Raw genomic sequence first — 18118 nt, 5'->3', positions numbered from 1 at the left:
AGTGGCGTGAAGGTGGCCTTTACCTCCTCTCGCAGGCTGGGAGGGGGTACAGCCCGCGCAGCTGAGCCAGCTGCAGCAGTCGCCGCCGCCCTCCATTCATTAAAAAAAAAAAAAAAAAAAAAAAAGACAACAACAACCTCCACCCCTTTTTGTAAAAGAACGACGGCCTCTGGAGGAGCTAGAGTCAGCCCCAGCAATCAGGGGTTAAGTTCTTTTCCGGCCCCCCATTCATAAAAAAAGGAGCGCGGCGCATGCGCGCGCGGGGTCTCTTGTGCCCACCCATTCATAGAATCGTGAACGGAGCGCGTGCGCACTGGAGCTCCCTTCCCTCCCATTCATAAAAAAGCCATTTTCCCAGGCAGTGGTTGCAACACCGCCGCGGAGGCAGCGAGAGGAGCTGACAGCGCGGAGCTGGCCCTGCGGTGCGCAAGGAGTCCTATCGGTTTCTCCCGCCGACGTCTGCGTGAACAGCGGCGTCTGACCCGCCCGGGTTCGGGGATTTACACAGGCGTGGAGCAATGCTTGTGGTTCTGCGGCTCCTCAAAGTAAGTCCCTGGCCGGTTTCGGGATCCGAAAGTACCCCCTCTGAGTCGCGACACGACTCCCCCTCCGGCTGGGGCAAATGGTGCGCTATTTCTAAGCGCGCCTCAGTGTTCCTTCCCTCTCCCTGCGCCTCCTCGAGCCGCTGCGGTGTGCCGCAGCTCCCTGACGCCCTCGGCTGGGCCGGCACGGCGCCGGGGGTGTTCACAGCCTGGCACCGGAGTTTCCGACCCCGGGGCACTGCCAAGCCCGACTTCCCCACTCTGCGACTCAGAAAGCCCCGTGCGTGTCCCGGGAGTTTGCTTCTGGCCTGGTTTCTTTTCTCCTGCCACCACCCGCCTCGAGCGTTGGAATGGGAGGCTCTGGGCTCGGTCAGGAGCCACCTCTTGGGTCCGGCGGGCGCTCTTGCCCTGGGCGGCTTGCCCACCCCGGGCTCCGTGCCCACGGTGCCAGCTCTGCCCAGATCTCCCCAGCCCACTGCAGCGGCCTATGCTCGACGTAGGTTTTTCTTTTCCCTTCGGAGCCGTGACGGACTGGGTTTTCTACCCTTCTGCCTCCTCCTCGATGGTCAGCACCGAGATGGCTCGGGACTGGGCATTTCTGCTCCCTCTCTTTGGCGAGGCGGTTCCTCGCCGTCTGACCTTTGATCTGCTGCTGCATTTTATGCTGTGCATGCCTTGCAGTTGTCTTTCCCTTCCCCGGCCTCTGCAGGGCCAGAGGCCCCTCGGCCTCCTCGTGCCTCCCTTCTCCGGGCACCGAGCCGTGCCGGGCCCCGGGGCCGGGCCGCGCTGGGGCTGTGGTGGGGGCTGAAGGTGCGTTTACATAACGCCGGGCGTGTGGGAGCTGGAGAAAGAGGTTGCATGCGTAGGAGAGATAAGGTTCCCGCTTTCCCTCCTTCTTGGTGGTACCAGGTTGACATCACCGAGAAGAGAGAAATAGAGAGACGGTACGTTCTGAAAATTCTGACTCTCCAAGGCCAAAGGGGCAAAGAAGGGGGGCAAAGGCGGGTTTGGGCATCCAGGGCAGCTGAGGTTGGCTTCATCACTGGGGCCAGGGCTGTGCCCAGTTCCCCCTCTATGCAGACGATCAAAAAGCATTTAGACAGTAGCTGCTCTTGTGCAAGAAGACGATTTCTCAATTCTCTGATTGGGGCTGGGGGTTGTGGGCAGAGAAGGCAAGAGAGACGAAAATGGTTGCATGACTTGACGGCTGAGTGACGGCCAGAGAAGCAAACTGGGCCGGTGGGGCTGGATGGTGGTGATTAGAGGGGAGAGCTGCTGGCTGCCTCATTCACCAGCTGCTGGATGGGCGTCCATGTTGCCAAGGCTGGGTGAGGGCAGGAGGCTGCGTTCTGGCGCACTGAGTCTCCGGGAACCCCCAAGCATGGTTAGCGTTGAAAGGAAAGGTGTGGGTTCAGTGGGGTGCCCAGATCCAGTGGGAACCCCCACTTTCCTGCCTCCAAATCAGTGGTGTGATTCTCTCCCGTTTGGGGAGGGGCAGGAGCAAGTGCATGCCTGTCTGGTTAGCTGACCAAGGCTCTCCAATCTTTCTGATGAAAGCACACAAAGCTGGAAGGTGAAGGCCTAGAGCATTTAGGAAATACGGCCTTATCAATCTCTTAATAAGCTCAGTCTGGCCTGCAGCCCTACCCAATATTGCACTGGTGATTTCACAATGTTTAGAGTTCTCTGGATCTTCACATGAATGGAGCATAAACATCTGAATTGTTCAGTTTTTTTTCCTTTAGTCTGTGGGTGTGGGGTGGACTAGGAAAGGGAAGGCTGCAGTAGACTCTTTTAGCTCTGTTTCAGCAGAAGGGTGGGAAAGACGTAGACTTGTCCAGTGTGAAATCTAGTTTCCTCTCTTTGCCAGACCTTGGGAGCAACCTCACTTGCCAGCAGGCTTCAGACAAATCCATTAATGTAGGCAGTGCACACAATGACCAACTGAGATGCTACGTTTGGCCAGTACCTGGTAGGAGGCATTTTGATGGCATATTTCTGAAATATCCATGATGGACAAATGTTGGTCAGTTAGGTTGAGGAAGACTTTCATAAGACATCTCTTATTTTCCTTTTTTAGATTCTGAACCCAGGAGTCATTCCTCTTTTTGTGGAGTGGAAATCCTCCTCATTCCCACGACCTTTTCCAGATTACCATCATTTTGAAATGACAACATTTCCTTAAAGCTTTGGTTAGGCTTGGTGGGAGGAGACAGAACACATAGACTAGAATGATTCCTGGCTAAGCAGGACAGAAACTGGTGATCATTTGGAGCTTACAGATGCCATTTTTGTTTTAATCCTTCCAGAATAGGTATTCCACCCTCTGTCCAGCGTATTTACTCACTCCTCCATCTCCATCCCCCCCCCCCCTCCCACTCTGGTAAACCTGACTGATTTAGTCTTTACCCAGAGGTGTGGCTGACTTGAATAACAAATGAAGGCAGCCTTTCAAAGCAAAATTCGAAAGTGAGTGATTCAAAAATAAAGGGAGGAAAAAACACTCATTAACACCTTCAGAAGTGGCCCTTGAAGGGGTACTGCTCTGCGGTTTGATACTTTGGGATAACACATGGGGACTTCCGCATCCAATTCCTGATGCTAGCCCCTTGGTGTGACATCTTCTAGCCCCAAGTGTGGGGCCCCCACAAGCATTTTTCTTTCCTCAGGCCATCCTCTTGGGTAGGACCTAGATGTTTTTACCAAGGAGGTTTGGAAAGGAGCCCCCTTTCTTTAGTCAGAGAAGTTCAGTGTTCTTAGAGCGTTAAGGCATTTAATCTGGTTCTGACTCCAGAGTGCCTGTCCCGTTGTCGCTTCGGAGTTGGAAGTTCCCCTGTGAGGAAAACTTCAAGGAGTCTTGCACAAAGCTGGATTTAGGGACACGGTTGAAAAATTTGGATTTGGGATGTAGATATGAAAGTGTTCTTAAGGAAAGGGCGAATGGCAAGAGTGGAAAGGTCCCATCTCAGGGCAAAGCTGGATCTCCCTGATAGAAGGGAAAGCAGTGACCTGTTGGAATATATTTTTGGTCTTTCAAAAGAGCCAGAGGAAAAAGGTGATGAAGAGCAACATACAGAAAACTATTACTCCTTTCAGACCAAGCTAGGGGCCAGGTCAGAGCAGATGAGTAGCTAGGAAACCTCCTAAGTTTGGGCCTTAGTCTCTCCATCTGCAGAGTCGGGGAGGGGCGAAGGAAAGAAACTTCCCAAGGGGGCTGGGCTGGGCTGGGCACCTCAATGAGGACCTGGTTCTAAGGGAGCCACTTCCTACACAGGAGTTGCATGAGGTTAGAATATGGGGTATTCTTGGCTCTCGGGGGCCTGGGGCCACCCTGCGGATCGGACAGCTGACAAGGCTGGGAATGTATCCGGGACATGTGGCTGGATTTAAGAGGCTCCACCATTCAGCTGTAATCGTGATTGTTCTTTCCAAGGACAGTCAGTGGAGGAAGCAAGGGCACTGGGGAGGGAGCACAGATGTGCTGGATCTAGTGGAGAAGGGAAGAGGCCCTTCTGGGGCAGGTGGCCATTTACAGAAGAGTGGCTTCCCTTGTCCGGTAGTCTTTCTTTTTCTGGTTGGGAGAAGGGGGCAGTCATCTCCTGCCCCATCCCAGGAGTAAACTAAAATCTATTATTAGGAATCTATTATTAGAATCTCTTAGAAATCTCTGGTGGAGGGTGGTGAGACAAATTATCTTGGTGTCAGTGAGCAGGGCCCCTCCAAACTTTGATGTGGGCCAGGAGTTCCCAAACTGTGATTTCTAGTATCTCTTTAAGGGGATCTGAGCAGATAAACAATGAAACCAACATTTAAAGCCAGGTAGAACAGCCCAGAGCCAAGTACAGCAAGACCCTCCCCGCTAGCTAGTCCTTATGCTGGGGCTTTGGCGCTCAGCTGACTGGTTGTGGATGAGGAAGAGGAGAGGGTTGGGAACTGCTAGCTGGTAATGGCACAAAGGGATGAGAAGCAGCTGCTTTCTTTTGTGATCTCTAACGGATTATGGCCAGAGGTGAGCTCCTTAGTGCTCCTTGGTGCTGGAGAGGGGTGGGATTCTCTGACAAATCCAGCTGCATCAATGCTTTGTTCTCTGCAGAGATGCAGAGATGGTCTTCCTCAGTGGGGTGTAGGGAAGGCAGGTCCCTGGCTTTCCTCACCACCACCACCACCCCGCCCCCGCCAAAACACCTTTTAAAGTCTTTTTGAAGTAATAAGGCATTATTCAGTTGGAGTTTAATTAACTAAACTGGGCTGTTGTCACAAAGAACCAAGTGGCAGTGGGGGCGGGATCCCTGGCAGCCTAGAGACCTTGTCTTCTGACCTGATAAAAGGGTTAAACAACCCTTTTCCTGGGAGGACCTGCCGAGACTGACTGGAGCAGTGCAGAAATGGCCCATTCATTCAGAGCCTCTTGCCAGTCTGTCATGTGCTGACCTCTAGGTTCGAAAGCACAGCTGTCAGGTTTTCCAACTATTTCCCAACTCCTCTTCCCAGGGTAAGTCAAGGGGAAGAGGTGGGTGGGCGGCGTGGACCTTTCACACACCCCTTGATTCTTTTCAGCCTGCCCACCTCGTGAGGTCTGCATCCTGACGCTCAGCCCCTCCCACAGGTACACAAGCCACAGACCACAGACCCCCAAGTGGCAAAGACACGAGTGTATGTGCTCTGGGCTTTGCGATATCCTGCTGATTCAGTATTCTAGGACTGGCTTCTGGCTCCCTCTTACTCAAGCCCCTCCCTCCCTTCCCCACAGACCTGGAACAGAAAGCTCCATCTGAGAATGTGCCCTAGGGACCCTTAAGTTCAGCTTTGTAGGAGAGAGGAGAGGGAATTCCCTCCCATGTCAGGACCTCCTTTAAGAGACTGCTTTGTGGTGAGATCCTACAAGTGAGACTTTAAAAAAAACCCAAAAAACTAAAAATGAACACACTTAGTAAAGCAGCGGTGTATGAGGTGACAGAAGGGATGGTAAAGAAAACTGAATTGGAAGCCAAGGTAACTTGAGCTCTGGGCCTTCCTGTAATGACAGATTTCAACACCCCCCCCTCCCCCCCGCCGCCAGCCTCCACTCTGCACGGTGAGAATTCCCTCAACGGGGGCGGTGGAGGGCGCAATCTGATGTAACCCCTGTCTGGCTTCATTTCCCTGCTGGTTTGGTTAAGAACCCCATGAATGGCCTGATGAGGCTCCCTGAGGGCTGGTGGCAGACTGGGGAGACTAGTAGAGTTCTTGGCGGTGAAAGTGATCGGGGCTTTCCTGCCTTCATGTGAATACCCAGACGTTACTGTAAGTCAGGACTGTGGGGTTGAGGTGGCAGGCTCTGGAGCCTTTGCTGTCTGGGTTCAAATCGTGACGTAATCACTTAGCCGCATTATGACCCTTTGTTCTTCATTTCTTCCTTGCAAAATGGGTGTTACTCTCCAAGGTGATGGTGTGAGGATTAAATGAGAAAATCGCTGAGGGCTTAGCACAGACAGCCTGACACGAAGATATGTTTCATAAATATTAGCTGCTTCCACAATTATTGTTATTTATTATGAGAAGTTGGGAGTCGAGGTAAAAGTTTCCTTTCCTTATGCTAATCCATAATAATGCCACCTAAAACTCGATAGTGGTGCTTCTCTGACTAAGTGGAGTGCTGGCTTTGTTTCTCTGTCCACAGTCTTCCAAATTGGCCATCAGTCTTCCAAAGAGCCTAAATGAGGCAAAGCCTCCTCTCCCCTATTTATATTATAAATCTCTTCCTTCCTTGCAGGGGAAGCAGAGTACATATTAAACTGCACTTAAGTTCCTCAGCATTGCTTAGGCTGGAGGCAGGGTGTGTCCCAGTGAGTAGAGATTGATCTTCTAAACCAACTGAGGGTTGGGGGTTTTTTTGAGACCTCATTTAGCTATGCTGAGGGGTTATCAAACAGGCTGCTCAGGAAGTAGTTTTTCTCGGTCAGCCAAATGAGTTCTACCCTCCTGTGGAAGTCCCCGCTAATGGGGCGGTAAGGCAATGAGGCTGGAGGAGGGTTTTGGGCACAGCAGCTCTGAGCCAGCCACTGGTTTTTGCTGAGCTGGTGGCCGGAAGGAATCCGACATCAGGTTATGATAGGGAAGATGCATTTTGGAATATGCCTGCTGGAGCCCTCTTGGATGGAGCATGTCCCAGGAGAGCTGAGTCATCATGGACCAAGCTCCCACCCCCATGTCTGGCCCCAGCTCTAAGTCCAGATGTTGACAGCTACCTCTGGAGGGTGATGGGAGCCTGCTGAGGCCAACATCCCATTGCCTGCAGGCTCTGCGCCCACCCTGGCATCCTGGTGGGAATTTTCCATGAAGGTGCCTTCTGATTCCAGGGCCTGTTAAAGTCCTTGAGCATTGCCCATGCCTTTTGTTTTACCCACAAAAAAATGTGGCTGTTTTGAAGAATCCCAGGAATAGAACTGGAGGAAGAAGAGTGGATAATTTTCTTCTTTCCCCTTACTTTTTCCAACAGCATGGCAAGTCGCTATCCTAGCCCTAAGAGACAAAAGCCCAACTACATGGGATAAGACCCTGAGCAGTCATGACCCAGGCTTCTGGAATAAGGGAATCACGTTGTCTTTGTCTGGGGTAGGGGTTCAGGCTGAGACACCTCTTGGCTGGTGCCAGAGAGTCTCATCCTATGCCTCCGTCAGCATTTTCCCTTCTTGTGCCCAGTCACACCTTTTCCTCCAGGCAAAGTTCCTAATCCTCGTCTGTTGACCCTAAACCCATTTCTTTTGGAGCTTGGAGCCCCTGCAAAGAGTAAGTGGGCTGAGAGAGCATTCCCTAAAGTTCTGCCCCACGGTTGGCTGGGTCCTTGGAAAAACTCCTCTCCGTAGATGCATATTTGACATCCCCCCCATCCAGCCCTGACCACAGGGTCCCTATAAGAGGCTGCCTTGGTAAATGACCATTCTTGGTGGCAGAAGTGCCAGACACTTAAGGCTAATTCTGCTACAGGGAAGTCTGCCATTTGAAGAAGATGCTCTCCTTTCCTCCGGAGGGAGTGTGGAGACGGGAGGCAGGTGTTGCCATTAGGCAGACTTGGTCCCACATGAGAAAAACCGCACAGAAGTCCCGGCATCTTTTAAGTAGGTAGAGCCATGGGAGCAAAGCCCCATGGGCATACATGCCCCGTGCAAATGGGAAATCCCAGTTGACTGAGCACTGAGCCTTATGGAAAAGACTTGATGCTTTTTTTGCATTTGCAGTATAGATGAAATACAGATGAGAAGAACCCTGTCGTAAAAGTGGGTAAAGTTCCCTTTTATCCCCTTCATGAACTCTGCATCTAGAGCTAGCTCTTTCTTTTAGACAGGTCAGAAAGCATCTATAGAAGCCCTTCCCCCAACAATTTCACCATTTCTGATCAAATATTGTTTCCAAGTAGGGGAGTATAAATGAGTTATCCTGAATGCCTGCCCCCCCCCCCATTCCTCAGTGTAGACATTGATAAGTGTGGATGAGTTACCTGGGGCAAGGTGTCATTCCCGTGATTGGAGTACTGGGATAGACCAACTGTGTACCCAGTCTGGAGGGGCAGGGGGTTAACTGGAAATGGAAACCTGTCAACCTCCGCCCTCTTCTTAGCATTACCTCTTAGGCCAGATGAACCTCACAGCAGAGGCACAGGGACCGCTCTCCTAATGAGAACCTCATTAGCATCATGAAAAGGCATTTACCAAACTCTACCCCATAACACATTTATTCAGTGGTCTGTTCTTTTTTTTTTTTAAGACCATTATCTTTCCCTTCTATCCGCACCTTGTTCTGTCTCACACCCCCACTCCCTAGTGGACTCTTCCCAGAGTCTAATCTTTCTCTTGGATTCCAAATTGTGTCCCCTTGGGCAGAGGTCTTGGCCTTCTGCTGCTATTTCTTTAAATTGATCTCCAGCTGAATTCCGAATGTAAAGGTCAGCAGGCGAGGAAATGGCACTTCTAATAGAAAACAATGTGCACTTTCTAAATTTGAACCAAGTCGTTTCCGCTCTTTGATTTAAGTGACTTCCTGGGGTTCCGTGTCAGGCACTGCAGTTGAATCTCTGGCGGGATTCCAACTTAAAATTGCACTCTCTTGGTGAAATTAGAAACTGATCCAGAGTTGGCTTAGCTATTCTAGTAAATAGCATTTAGGCTGAATGTTCAGCTCAGCATTTGGAAATGGGTGATGTGAGTGCCCCTCGAGAGGATTTCCCATCCAAGTTGTCAGAAGTGCTCCTAGCCAGGGGTTATTAGCCACTGGAGGTTGCTGCTCTTAGAAGTGGTGGTACTAAGTTAATATCCTGGATGTGCAGGCATCCCGTACAGCCCTTCCTTCTCTTGTGACTCTGTGAAATAAAGACTTGTTTATCCAGCTGATACACTCCATGAGAGCTTACCGGGGGTATCTGTCATGGTCACTACATCCTCAGCACAATGCCTGGCACACAGTCCTTTGGGTGTTCAGGAAATCCAAGCTGACGCTCTCTGGAATAGTGACAAGATTACTGGCAGGCAAGATGCTAGGTACTGGATAGCATTTTCTCATTTAATCCTCACAAGAACCCATTTTAGAGATGACAAAACTAAGGCATAAAGGTTACAGAACCTTACTTAGGGCAACATTGCTAGGCAGGGGGTGAGAATTCAAACTTGGATCTGATTCCAGAGCCTGTGTTTATAACCACTGAGCTATCTATCTTGAAAATAGAGCATATTTCACAGCCGTTGCAAGAATGAGTTTGGTCGGGCTAGGTTTGAACTCCTGCTGAGTTCTGTTGATAGTTTTGTGTGCCTTTGGACAAGTTACTTTGAACCTTCGTTTTCTATAAGTACAGAAGGGATAATCATAGTAGTTACGTTTTAGAGTGACGCGTCAATGACGTAATATATATGGTGCTTAGCAGAGCGTGTCGCTCATCAAGTGCTGAATAAGTGTTGTTTCTGCCACTCATTATTAATTGTTATTATTAATCATCTAAGCCTCCATGCTGGAGAGTCCACTCAGAGAATCCAGTTTCCATTTCATTTGTACTCCCGACTACCTGTTGGGAGGGGTGGGGGTGTTAACAGGCCAAGTACTGATGCCTGGAATCCACTCTCTCTTCCTTTTCCCCACCTCCCCCCACCCAGGGCCCCTAGAAGCCTGTTCCTCTGCACAGTCCAGGACCTCCAGCCCCATGGAGCCCCCGATCCCACAGAGCGCCCCCTTGACTCCCAGCTCAGTCATGGTCCAGCCCCTACTTGACAGCCGTATGCCCCACAGCCGCCTCCAGCACCCACTCACCATCCTCCCCATCGACCAGATGAAGACCAGCCACGTGGAGAACGACTACATAGACAACCCTGGCCTGGTGCCCCCGGTTGGCCCCAAGCGGACCCGGGGCGGGGCCCCAGAGTTGGCCCCGCCACCTGCCCGCTGTGACCAGGACGTCACCCACCACTGGATCTCCTTCAGCGGGCGCCCCAGCTCCGTCAGCAGCAGCAGCAGCACGTCCTCTGACCAGCGGCTCTTAGACCACATGGCACCCCCTCCCGTGGCTGATCAGGCCTCCCCGAGGGCTGTGCGCATCCAGCCCAAGGTGGTCCACTGCAAGCCCCTGGACCTCAAGGGCCCGGCGGTGCCCCCGGAGCTGGACAAGCACTTCCTGCTGTGCGAGGCCTGTGGCAAGTGTAAGTGCAAGGAGTGCGCATCCCCCCGGACCCTGCCCTCCTGCTGGGTCTGCAACCAGGAGTGCCTGTGCTCGGCCCAGACCCTGGTCAACTACGGCACCTGCATGTGCCTGGTGCAAGGCGTCTTCTACCACTGCACCAACGAGGACGACGAGGGCTCCTGCGCCGACCACCCGTGCTCCTGCTCGCGCTCAAACTGCTGCGCCCGCTGGTCCTTCATGGGCGCCCTGTCCCTGGTGCTGCCGTGCCTGCTCTGCTACCTGCCGGCCACCGGCTGCGTGAAGCTGGCCCAGCGCGCCTACGACCGCCTGCGCCGCCCTGGGTGCCGCTGCAAGCACACGAACAGCGTCATCTGCAAGGCGGCCGCCGGGGACGCCAAGGCCAGCAGACCCGACAAGCCCTTCTGACACTTGGGGTCGAAGCCCCCGCGCGCCCCCTGAAAACCTGGTTCCCTTCTGACACCTGAGAAGACCACAGCGGGGCCGGAGGTTTTAGCGTCCCGAGGCTGACCTTGCCGGTCCGCCCACTCCCCACCCTCCGCTTCGGAAGCCGTGGGGACCACCGCTGCCCGCCCTCTCGCCCTCTCTTCCCCGAAGGGATGAAGAAGCACTTCGAGTCGTGTTTCGGTTTTCTTTTTCCGGGCCCTGGAACTCTGTGGCAGGGGCGTGGTGTGGCGGGGCGGGGGGGGGGGGGGGGGGGGGGGGGTTTTTGGGAAAACCCACACCAAAGGGGGGCCCAAATCGGGGAGTTGCCCCGGCTTGACCCGCCTCCCCGGCCCCCCCCCCCCCCCGCCCCCCCCCGCCCCTCCCCTCCCCGCCCCTCCCCGCCCGCCCTTCCGTTCTCTTCGGCTGCTGGGAAGGAATCATTAACTGCGGGACCAGGGGACCTTTGAAGAAGACCCTTGGAACGCTGACGTTCGTACTGCTCCTCCCCCCCAGCCCCGGTTGCCCCAACACCCTGGGGAAGGCGAAGACCCTGGCAATCCCTGTTGTATATACTTGGGACCCCCCTCCGAGCAGGGGCTCATTCCCCACTCTGCCTCCCTGGAGCTGCAAATGGATTTAGGAGCCACTACACCGTGCAGTTCTCCCTTCCAGCTTCATCACTAACTCTCGGGGGTGTTGCGCCCATAACACCGTCCTTCGGTTCTTACCGAGTCACAGACTCACCTGCCACTACGTGCCCCGAGTTCTCTCTACCCAGATCCTTTCCAGAAATTTTATGGGTAGAGAAGGCCGGGGCGGCACACGCGAGACCAAATATCATTTTGCCAATGAGTCTGAGGCTGTGGTCTCTGGATCCAGTCATTATGTTTTTATAGAACAATTAAACCAGATGCTATAACGGTGTTAAAAAAAAAAAAAAATAATGAAACACTTGCTTCCTTTTGGGCCACCCCCCAGGAAGGGCTGATTTCAAAATCTGGGGGGCGAGCAACCTCAAGGACCACAATCCCCCTTCCCACCAAGAAGAGGATTTTAACAGCAAAGAAGAGAGGCAACACCTGTTGGCAGAGTGACAGAGCCAAGCTGGGTGTGGGTTCCTTCTCTTCTGAGTCTGCTGCTTGCTGTCATAGCCTTTTGTGTACAGTGATGTGTCTGTATCTTTAATGTAAATAGACAGATGATGAAAAAAGAGTCTATTTTAGTGTTAGGAAGCCCTGGCGGGGAGTAAGAGCAAGGGGGGTCGGAATTCTCCAGGGGCTTCTTGGGATTGAGCCCTGCTTCTGTGTGTGGCCACACCGCCTGCCCCCTCCCAGCAGCCCCCAAAGACGTAGCAACTCTTTCTCTCAAGGTGCTAAAGGACTCAAAGTGCAGCACGTCCAGTGGGTAGGTACTTGTTGCATGCAAAAGCTATATTGTGTCTGGTCCTTCCTCCCCAGCTGTTGTGCAGGGGGTTTTGCCTCGTGTGATATTCTGTGTGTCGTCCCACCCCCATGAGAGGAGGTGGCCTGGGTCAGAAAAGCTACCCCAGGTGAAACTGGAAGTGTATTAGGCAGACCTTGCGTAGCATTTCCAGTTTGTTCTGTAGGAACAGAACTGCCTCCAGGGCGGAGGCAAAGAGGCAGGTAGCTGTGATTGGCATGCACCCAATGCTCAAGGACTTTTTTTTCCTTCTTGAAGACTAGTAACATCTTATGATTTAGAATAAGTTAATCGTAACCGTAGGTATTTATTGATTGGAGGAAAGGAGGGGAGGGTCTTATTATTTTAGGCTTTATTTATATAACATTTGCTAGCTTGTAAAAAGTATGAAATATTGCATCTGCATTTTTCTAAGGCTGATTCATGTAGCTACCCTTGCCATAGTCGTGATGGATGTATGGATGTTCTTGCACAAATAGGAGGGAATGGTAGGAAAAACACATTCAGCCAACCACTTATTCTAATTGAATGTATCAGATGTGTACTGAAGGGGCTGGAGATGTTTTCCTCGGAATAGGCGTGCAGAGGTTACCCCCAAAATAAAGGGCACGCGTCCACTCTTGGCAAGGCTTCAGAACTTTTCCCAGGGCCCCTCTCAAATGTCTCCATGGGAAACTTGACCCAGTGGCAAGTTGCACTTTGGTGATCTTGGTGTTCTACACACCCGTTCTGTGGAGAATTGATTTACATAAGCTGTGCACACACACACACGCACACACACACACACACACACTACAAACCTACCCCACCGACCCTCTATCTACACAGACCCTGTTTCCTGACAAACAGCCTCCTGACCCCTGATGAACCCTGACTTTGTGTACATAGTTGTAAACACAGATTTTTCTGGTTTGGGTTTTCTTTTTTCTTTTTTTCTTCCCCCTGTTTTGCCTTGTTCTTTTTGGTTTGCATTTAACCTGCTAGATGGATGTGTGCCGAGCTCCCGGTGTCCCCTGTGCTCAGTGGTAAAGGGAAGCAGTGAAGCAGCTCTGGTTCTCCCAGCTCTGTTGCAGGGCAAGCCCTCAGCATGTTTTTCTCAGCTTCTTGGCAAAACAACAAAACTGGCTTGCCCGTGGGTCCTGGGGGCCAGTCAAGGGCCACTGAGGGACTGAACTCTCAGAAACACGACACATTTCTCTGGGTGCTCTGGCTGATTGTGTTTCCATCGGCAATAGCTTGCTTGGCTGGATTATGCCTCATTTTAACCTTTTTTTTTTTTTTTTTTTTTTTTTAAGAGCCAGCTGGTTCCCACTTCTGTTCAGCCTGGGGTGGGTGGTGGTTCTGCCTGGAACTGGGGATAGGGTCCACAAGCCTGGGTCCAGGACACATGTCCCAGTAGGCCGTGGCTGCTCCCACCCTGAGGGTGGGTTTGTGAAGGCCCAACACTCCAAGAAGCACCCTGAGAACTGGCTCTAGGATAGCCCAAGATCTTCCGGATGGATGTCAGGGTGCAACCAAGGCTTCTCACAGTCCCTCGCTGGAAGGAGGTGAAGACCAATCCCCGCTGCTGGTATGGGCCCCTTCACAGCCAACAGAAGTGAAAGACCTTCATGTGACACGTCTAGTTCTTCAGCGCTGTGGAGTCTGCGTGGGTCCCCAATGTACATTGAGTGGGGCCCAGTTAGATAATGACTGGCCCAAGTTTGCACAACATGGAAGGTATTGGTCGGGAGCAAACACCCCGTTTCCATCACCTCGAAGCTTCATAGTCTCCCCCGCTGCCCCAGGAAATGGCTGATGGGGTCGGGGCAGCATGACTTTGCACTGTACAGTTCTCTAGGGCATCTCCCAAGCTTCACCGGCCTTCTGGTTCATGCCTTCGGTAAGCATTTCCATGCCCTCTGCTTACTGTGACAGTTGATGACAAATCTTGCGCTGCCATGTTTGCTGTGGGTAACTCCGTGTGGTGTCTGTCCTACTTTGCTTTCTCTTCTCACTGCCCCACAGTTTGGTTTTGTGTTACAAACAGAAAAAGCTGTTCCGAGATTCCCACCCCACCACATTCCTCCTTCCTGTTCCCTCTTCACTGTAGCCCCTTCTCACCCCACATCAAAAGTTACCACAGAAGGTTTCCTTTGTATAGAATATTTATTTTGAAGCTCTATTTTAATAGTATTTATTTTAGAAAGTCTACTATTGTAAGAGTTCTTCTGTTTGTGAAGAAAAAAACAAGTTAAAAACTGAATGTACTGATCTAGAAAATATATATAAATATATATTGTTAAATATACACAGGACTGCCGTTTCCCGTGTGTTTGTGTTCACACCCCAGCACCCTCATCCAACAAGACTCTGAATTTGTCAGAGTTTGTCATCAAGTGGGAATGCGTACCCCAGCTCTGGCAGGACAAAGGGGCAGAGAGGGGGCTCTTTGTGCCAGAACAGTCCCTCGTTCTGCCTCTAGGACACACTGATAACCACTGGAGGTGAGCTTCACTTTCTTATCTAGCTGAATTCTGCCAGGTGCTGCCACCTCTTCCCTACACAGGTGTGTATTTGTAACAGATGACAAACCTCAGGGAGGCAGAGGAGGTGGTAAAGGGTCATCTGACCTGTCCAGTTTAGAAAAATTGTGCAATTTTCTCCTTTTGGTAAGCCCTGGTGCCCCCAAAGCAGATCTCAATGCACACAGACACATACAATGCTTTGAGAAGGCAAACAGAAAACCTCTGGTTGTTTCCTTATTTTCACCAGATTGGTGGATATTGTACAAAAGCAATTCCTTTGACTAAGAAGTCTCCCATTTAATGCCTTGCCTTTGCCCTTCTAACGTACCTTCTATGTGTTTCCCCTGTCCCCACCCCATCCCCTCAAAAAAAAAAAAAAACAAAACTGGTAGAGACCTGGCCACTTCTCACTTTATGTACCTGGGGGAACTTTTTTTATTTTGAACATGTGAACACCTGCCTCTTGTTTTCTGAAAGAAAAGGAGTTGAGTGATTTTTTTTTTTTTTTCTGTTGCCATTAAGCACGGGCACACAGGCAACAATGATGGGCGAGGGGGCCTGGAGGGGAGGAAGAGAAGGAGCCCAGAGTCCAGTTCTGGTTTTCTCTGGAGTCATCAATTTCTGGCATCTTCCAACTCTTGGTTAAAGTCTCAGGTTCCTCTTGAGATAGCTAAACCCATTCCAAGGACCCTCTGGTCAATGCCAAAGAAGGCACAAAGGATGTTTGTCCTCAGCGTGGTCCTGTCTGCTCTAGAATTTTAAGAATAAAGATAGGCTCCCATTCCCAAATGGATGGATGAAGAGTAATCTGTACTCTGAAGTCTCCCTGTGCTGACAAGGTAAGTGTCACATTGCTGATGCTTTTCTTTCTAATCCCCCTCAGTCCCAGTTGCTGTATATCAGGCTTTGATTCAGCCTTGGATTTTCCTGATGCTTGGCCTGACCCTGGTTTTACTTGGTCTCTCCTATTCAGAGATGAAAAATAACAAAAGCCTATGCAGGGTGCTGGGTGGTTAGAATCTCACTAATCCAAGTGCTGTTTAAACAAACATGCACTGGGGGCGCCTGGGTGGCTCAGTCGTTAAGCGTCTGCCTTCGGCTCGGGTCATGGTCCCAGGGTCCTGGGATCGAGCCCCGCATCGGGCTCCCTGCTCCGCGGGAAGCCTGTTTCTCCCTCTCCCCCTGCTTGTGATCCTGCTCTCACTGTGTCTCTCTCTGTCAAATAAATAAATAAAATCTTTAAAACAAACAAACAAACAAACATGCACTGGTTTTTTAAAAACTCGATGTCCAGAGAAAAAGTTCCACATCTGCCACCCTTGTCTTTCCTTCCCCGACTGGCCCTTCCTCCCCTTGCTTCCCAGTTACAAAATGACTTTGGGTAATAATAATAGTTAGCATTTGCTGAATAGGATGTTTTCTTTCTGCCCGGAATTGACTGATACACGGCAGATAGTACTTTTAGCTACCTCTTACAGGTGCAGACACAGGCTCATAGACCAGGGCTCATGCCCAAGACATGGTTGGGAGTGGATGGAGAAAACAGGGAGTTGAAGGCTTAGCAGCTCAATTTGTGTTAGAAGCAGAGAATAGAGTAAAAAGGCTCCCCAGTGATTGAATTTTAAAATAAGGGGGAAGAAGCAGAATTTCTACCCTCTCTGTGCTGAGAACCACATATTCCTAAGAGGTACTACAGGCCTGGTGCTCATTCCACAAAGAAAGGGGGGCCTTGGTTTGCCTGCACTGGGGGCAAAAAACAAGATTACCCCCTGGACAACTCTGTTGTATGGCCAGGAAGCCCCAAGCCCCGCCTGTAGCTCCCCAGCCGTCCCCTCCAGCCTGCTGAACCCACAACTTAAAATGAGCTCCACTTTCTGAAGTACGTTGGTGAGGTAATCAAATGAACCCAGGCAGACCGACAGCTCCATGCCGGAGGTGTGTGCCAGATGAAAGCCAAGAGGACATTTTTAAGAGTCTGAAGTTTATTCATCGGAACTTTAATAAAACAATATGTCCATGGCCTGGGGCAGGTATAATTTTCATAATTTATGGGTCTCCGAGACAGGAAGAGAGCTCAGGGTTTTATTGTGTTTTGCACGATAAATGGCATTCCAATTGTCTACATGATGTACCTTAAGGACTCTCATCTGGCAGGAACACGGGCCTTCTGGAGCCCACCTGGGCCTCAAGGCCCAAGGCGAAGGATAATTATGAATACATCTGTATCTGTTAAGCAGGAGATGATAAACTCCCTCGTTTCCTTCTGTCCTTAGAAGACACTTCCTATGCCGACACCCACATTAATATTTAACTGTTGCAAGGTTTGGAACCCTCCCTGTTCTCTTCCTCTCCACCTTCTCCTCCCTTGGGTCTGGCCTCTCCTTCCTGCCTTCCTGTACGTGAAGAGACTCAGGTCAACTTATGACTGGCTCCCCTCCCAGGGAATGGTGAGGGAGGGAGCGGCCTCGGACTCTGAACAGAAAAATGTACCATCCACGGAGCAGGATAATGGAGCTCCAGATGACACGCTAATTGAGATCAGTAGTCAGAATACCTACCATCTTCTGGCAAGCCTTCAACAGGGGAACAAGAATCAAGTGGCCAAAAAAGAAAAAAAAAAAAAAGAATTAAGTGGCCTTATGAAATCACTACAAAAACTACTGCTTCTGAGCAAAGATGCTGTGTTATCATCTACAGTCTTGAAAACATTCAAGTTAGGGTGATATAATCAGTCTCATAGATGAGAAAGCTGAGGCTCAGAGAGGTTAAGTCATTTGCCCAAGGCTACACAGCTGATAAGTGGTGGGCCTTTCCCCGGAGCCTGTGTCTTATTTTAATTTCCAAACCCAACCCAAGTAACACCTCCCCTTGGATACTTTCCTGTGTTCCCAGAAAGGTTTCCTTCCGCTTGTGCTTTTGTACAAGTTGGCAGAGTAGGTGATCTTTAACCGAGATTTCATGGACTAATTGACAAGAGATTTGAATTCTGGTCTAACCACCTCACCACAGCACGGCATTTGAATTTTGAGGCTACATCTCCAAACCGATCTCAGGAGGGATCCTCCGTGACCACATGACATTACAAGAACCCTCCCGACATTGCCCCTGGCCAGGCTTCCTGATTCCTTGTGCCATCAAAAGAGGAACTGTTTCCCCAGATTATGGAATTAATTTGGGCTGTGGTGGCCAGGGACGAGAATCCTACAGGGAAGTGAGGGAGATGTAAGTTGCCCCTTATAATTCACACATGCGTTCTGCTGGCCTCGTGGGTGAGTGGGGCAGCAGCTATGAGAGGAGAGATGCCTACCCAGGGTGAAGGGCATAGGCCACCCCTCTGCACGTCCAGGGGCCAAGTCACATTCTTTGCACCAGTCCTGGGGCAGGTGGATGGGGCACAGATCAGGGAGCCAGAGCAGTCAGGGTGGAGATGGAGGGTGGCAAGGGTAGGGGGCCCCTAGTTAGAAGCAGTGCTCCTCCCAACCCCCCAGGCTACTGCTTGATTGATTTCCAGGCAATGCTCCAGCCAGCCCTGGATTACTAAAGCT

At 51.1% G+C, this 18118-nt stretch overlaps 1 protein-coding gene across 1 annotated transcript; it reads left to right on the top strand.

Moving 5' to 3' along the window:
* Positions 1-374: 374 nt before the first annotated feature.
* SPRY4 (sprouty RTK signaling antagonist 4) lies at positions 375-10987 on the top strand. The gene is made up of 2 exons (XM_035014357.1): positions 375-545; positions 9662-10987. The coding sequence occupies exon 2, from the start codon at positions 9709-9711 to the stop codon at positions 10606-10608; it is 900 nt and encodes a 299-aa protein (XP_034870248.1). The 5' UTR covers positions 375-545; positions 9662-9708; the 3' UTR covers positions 10609-10987.
* The last annotated feature ends 7131 nt before the right edge of the window (positions 10988-18118 follow it).

The sequence above is a fragment of the Mirounga leonina genome, unplaced genomic scaffold, assembly GCF_011800145.1.
Source record: "Mirounga leonina isolate KUSES-001 unplaced genomic scaffold, KU_Mleo_1.0 Mir_168, whole genome shotgun sequence".
Taxonomy (NCBI): Eukaryota; Metazoa; Chordata; class Mammalia; order Carnivora; family Phocidae; genus Mirounga; species Mirounga leonina.
Note: the sequence above shows the minus strand (reverse complement) of the source record. Positions and strands in the feature narration are given on the sequence as shown.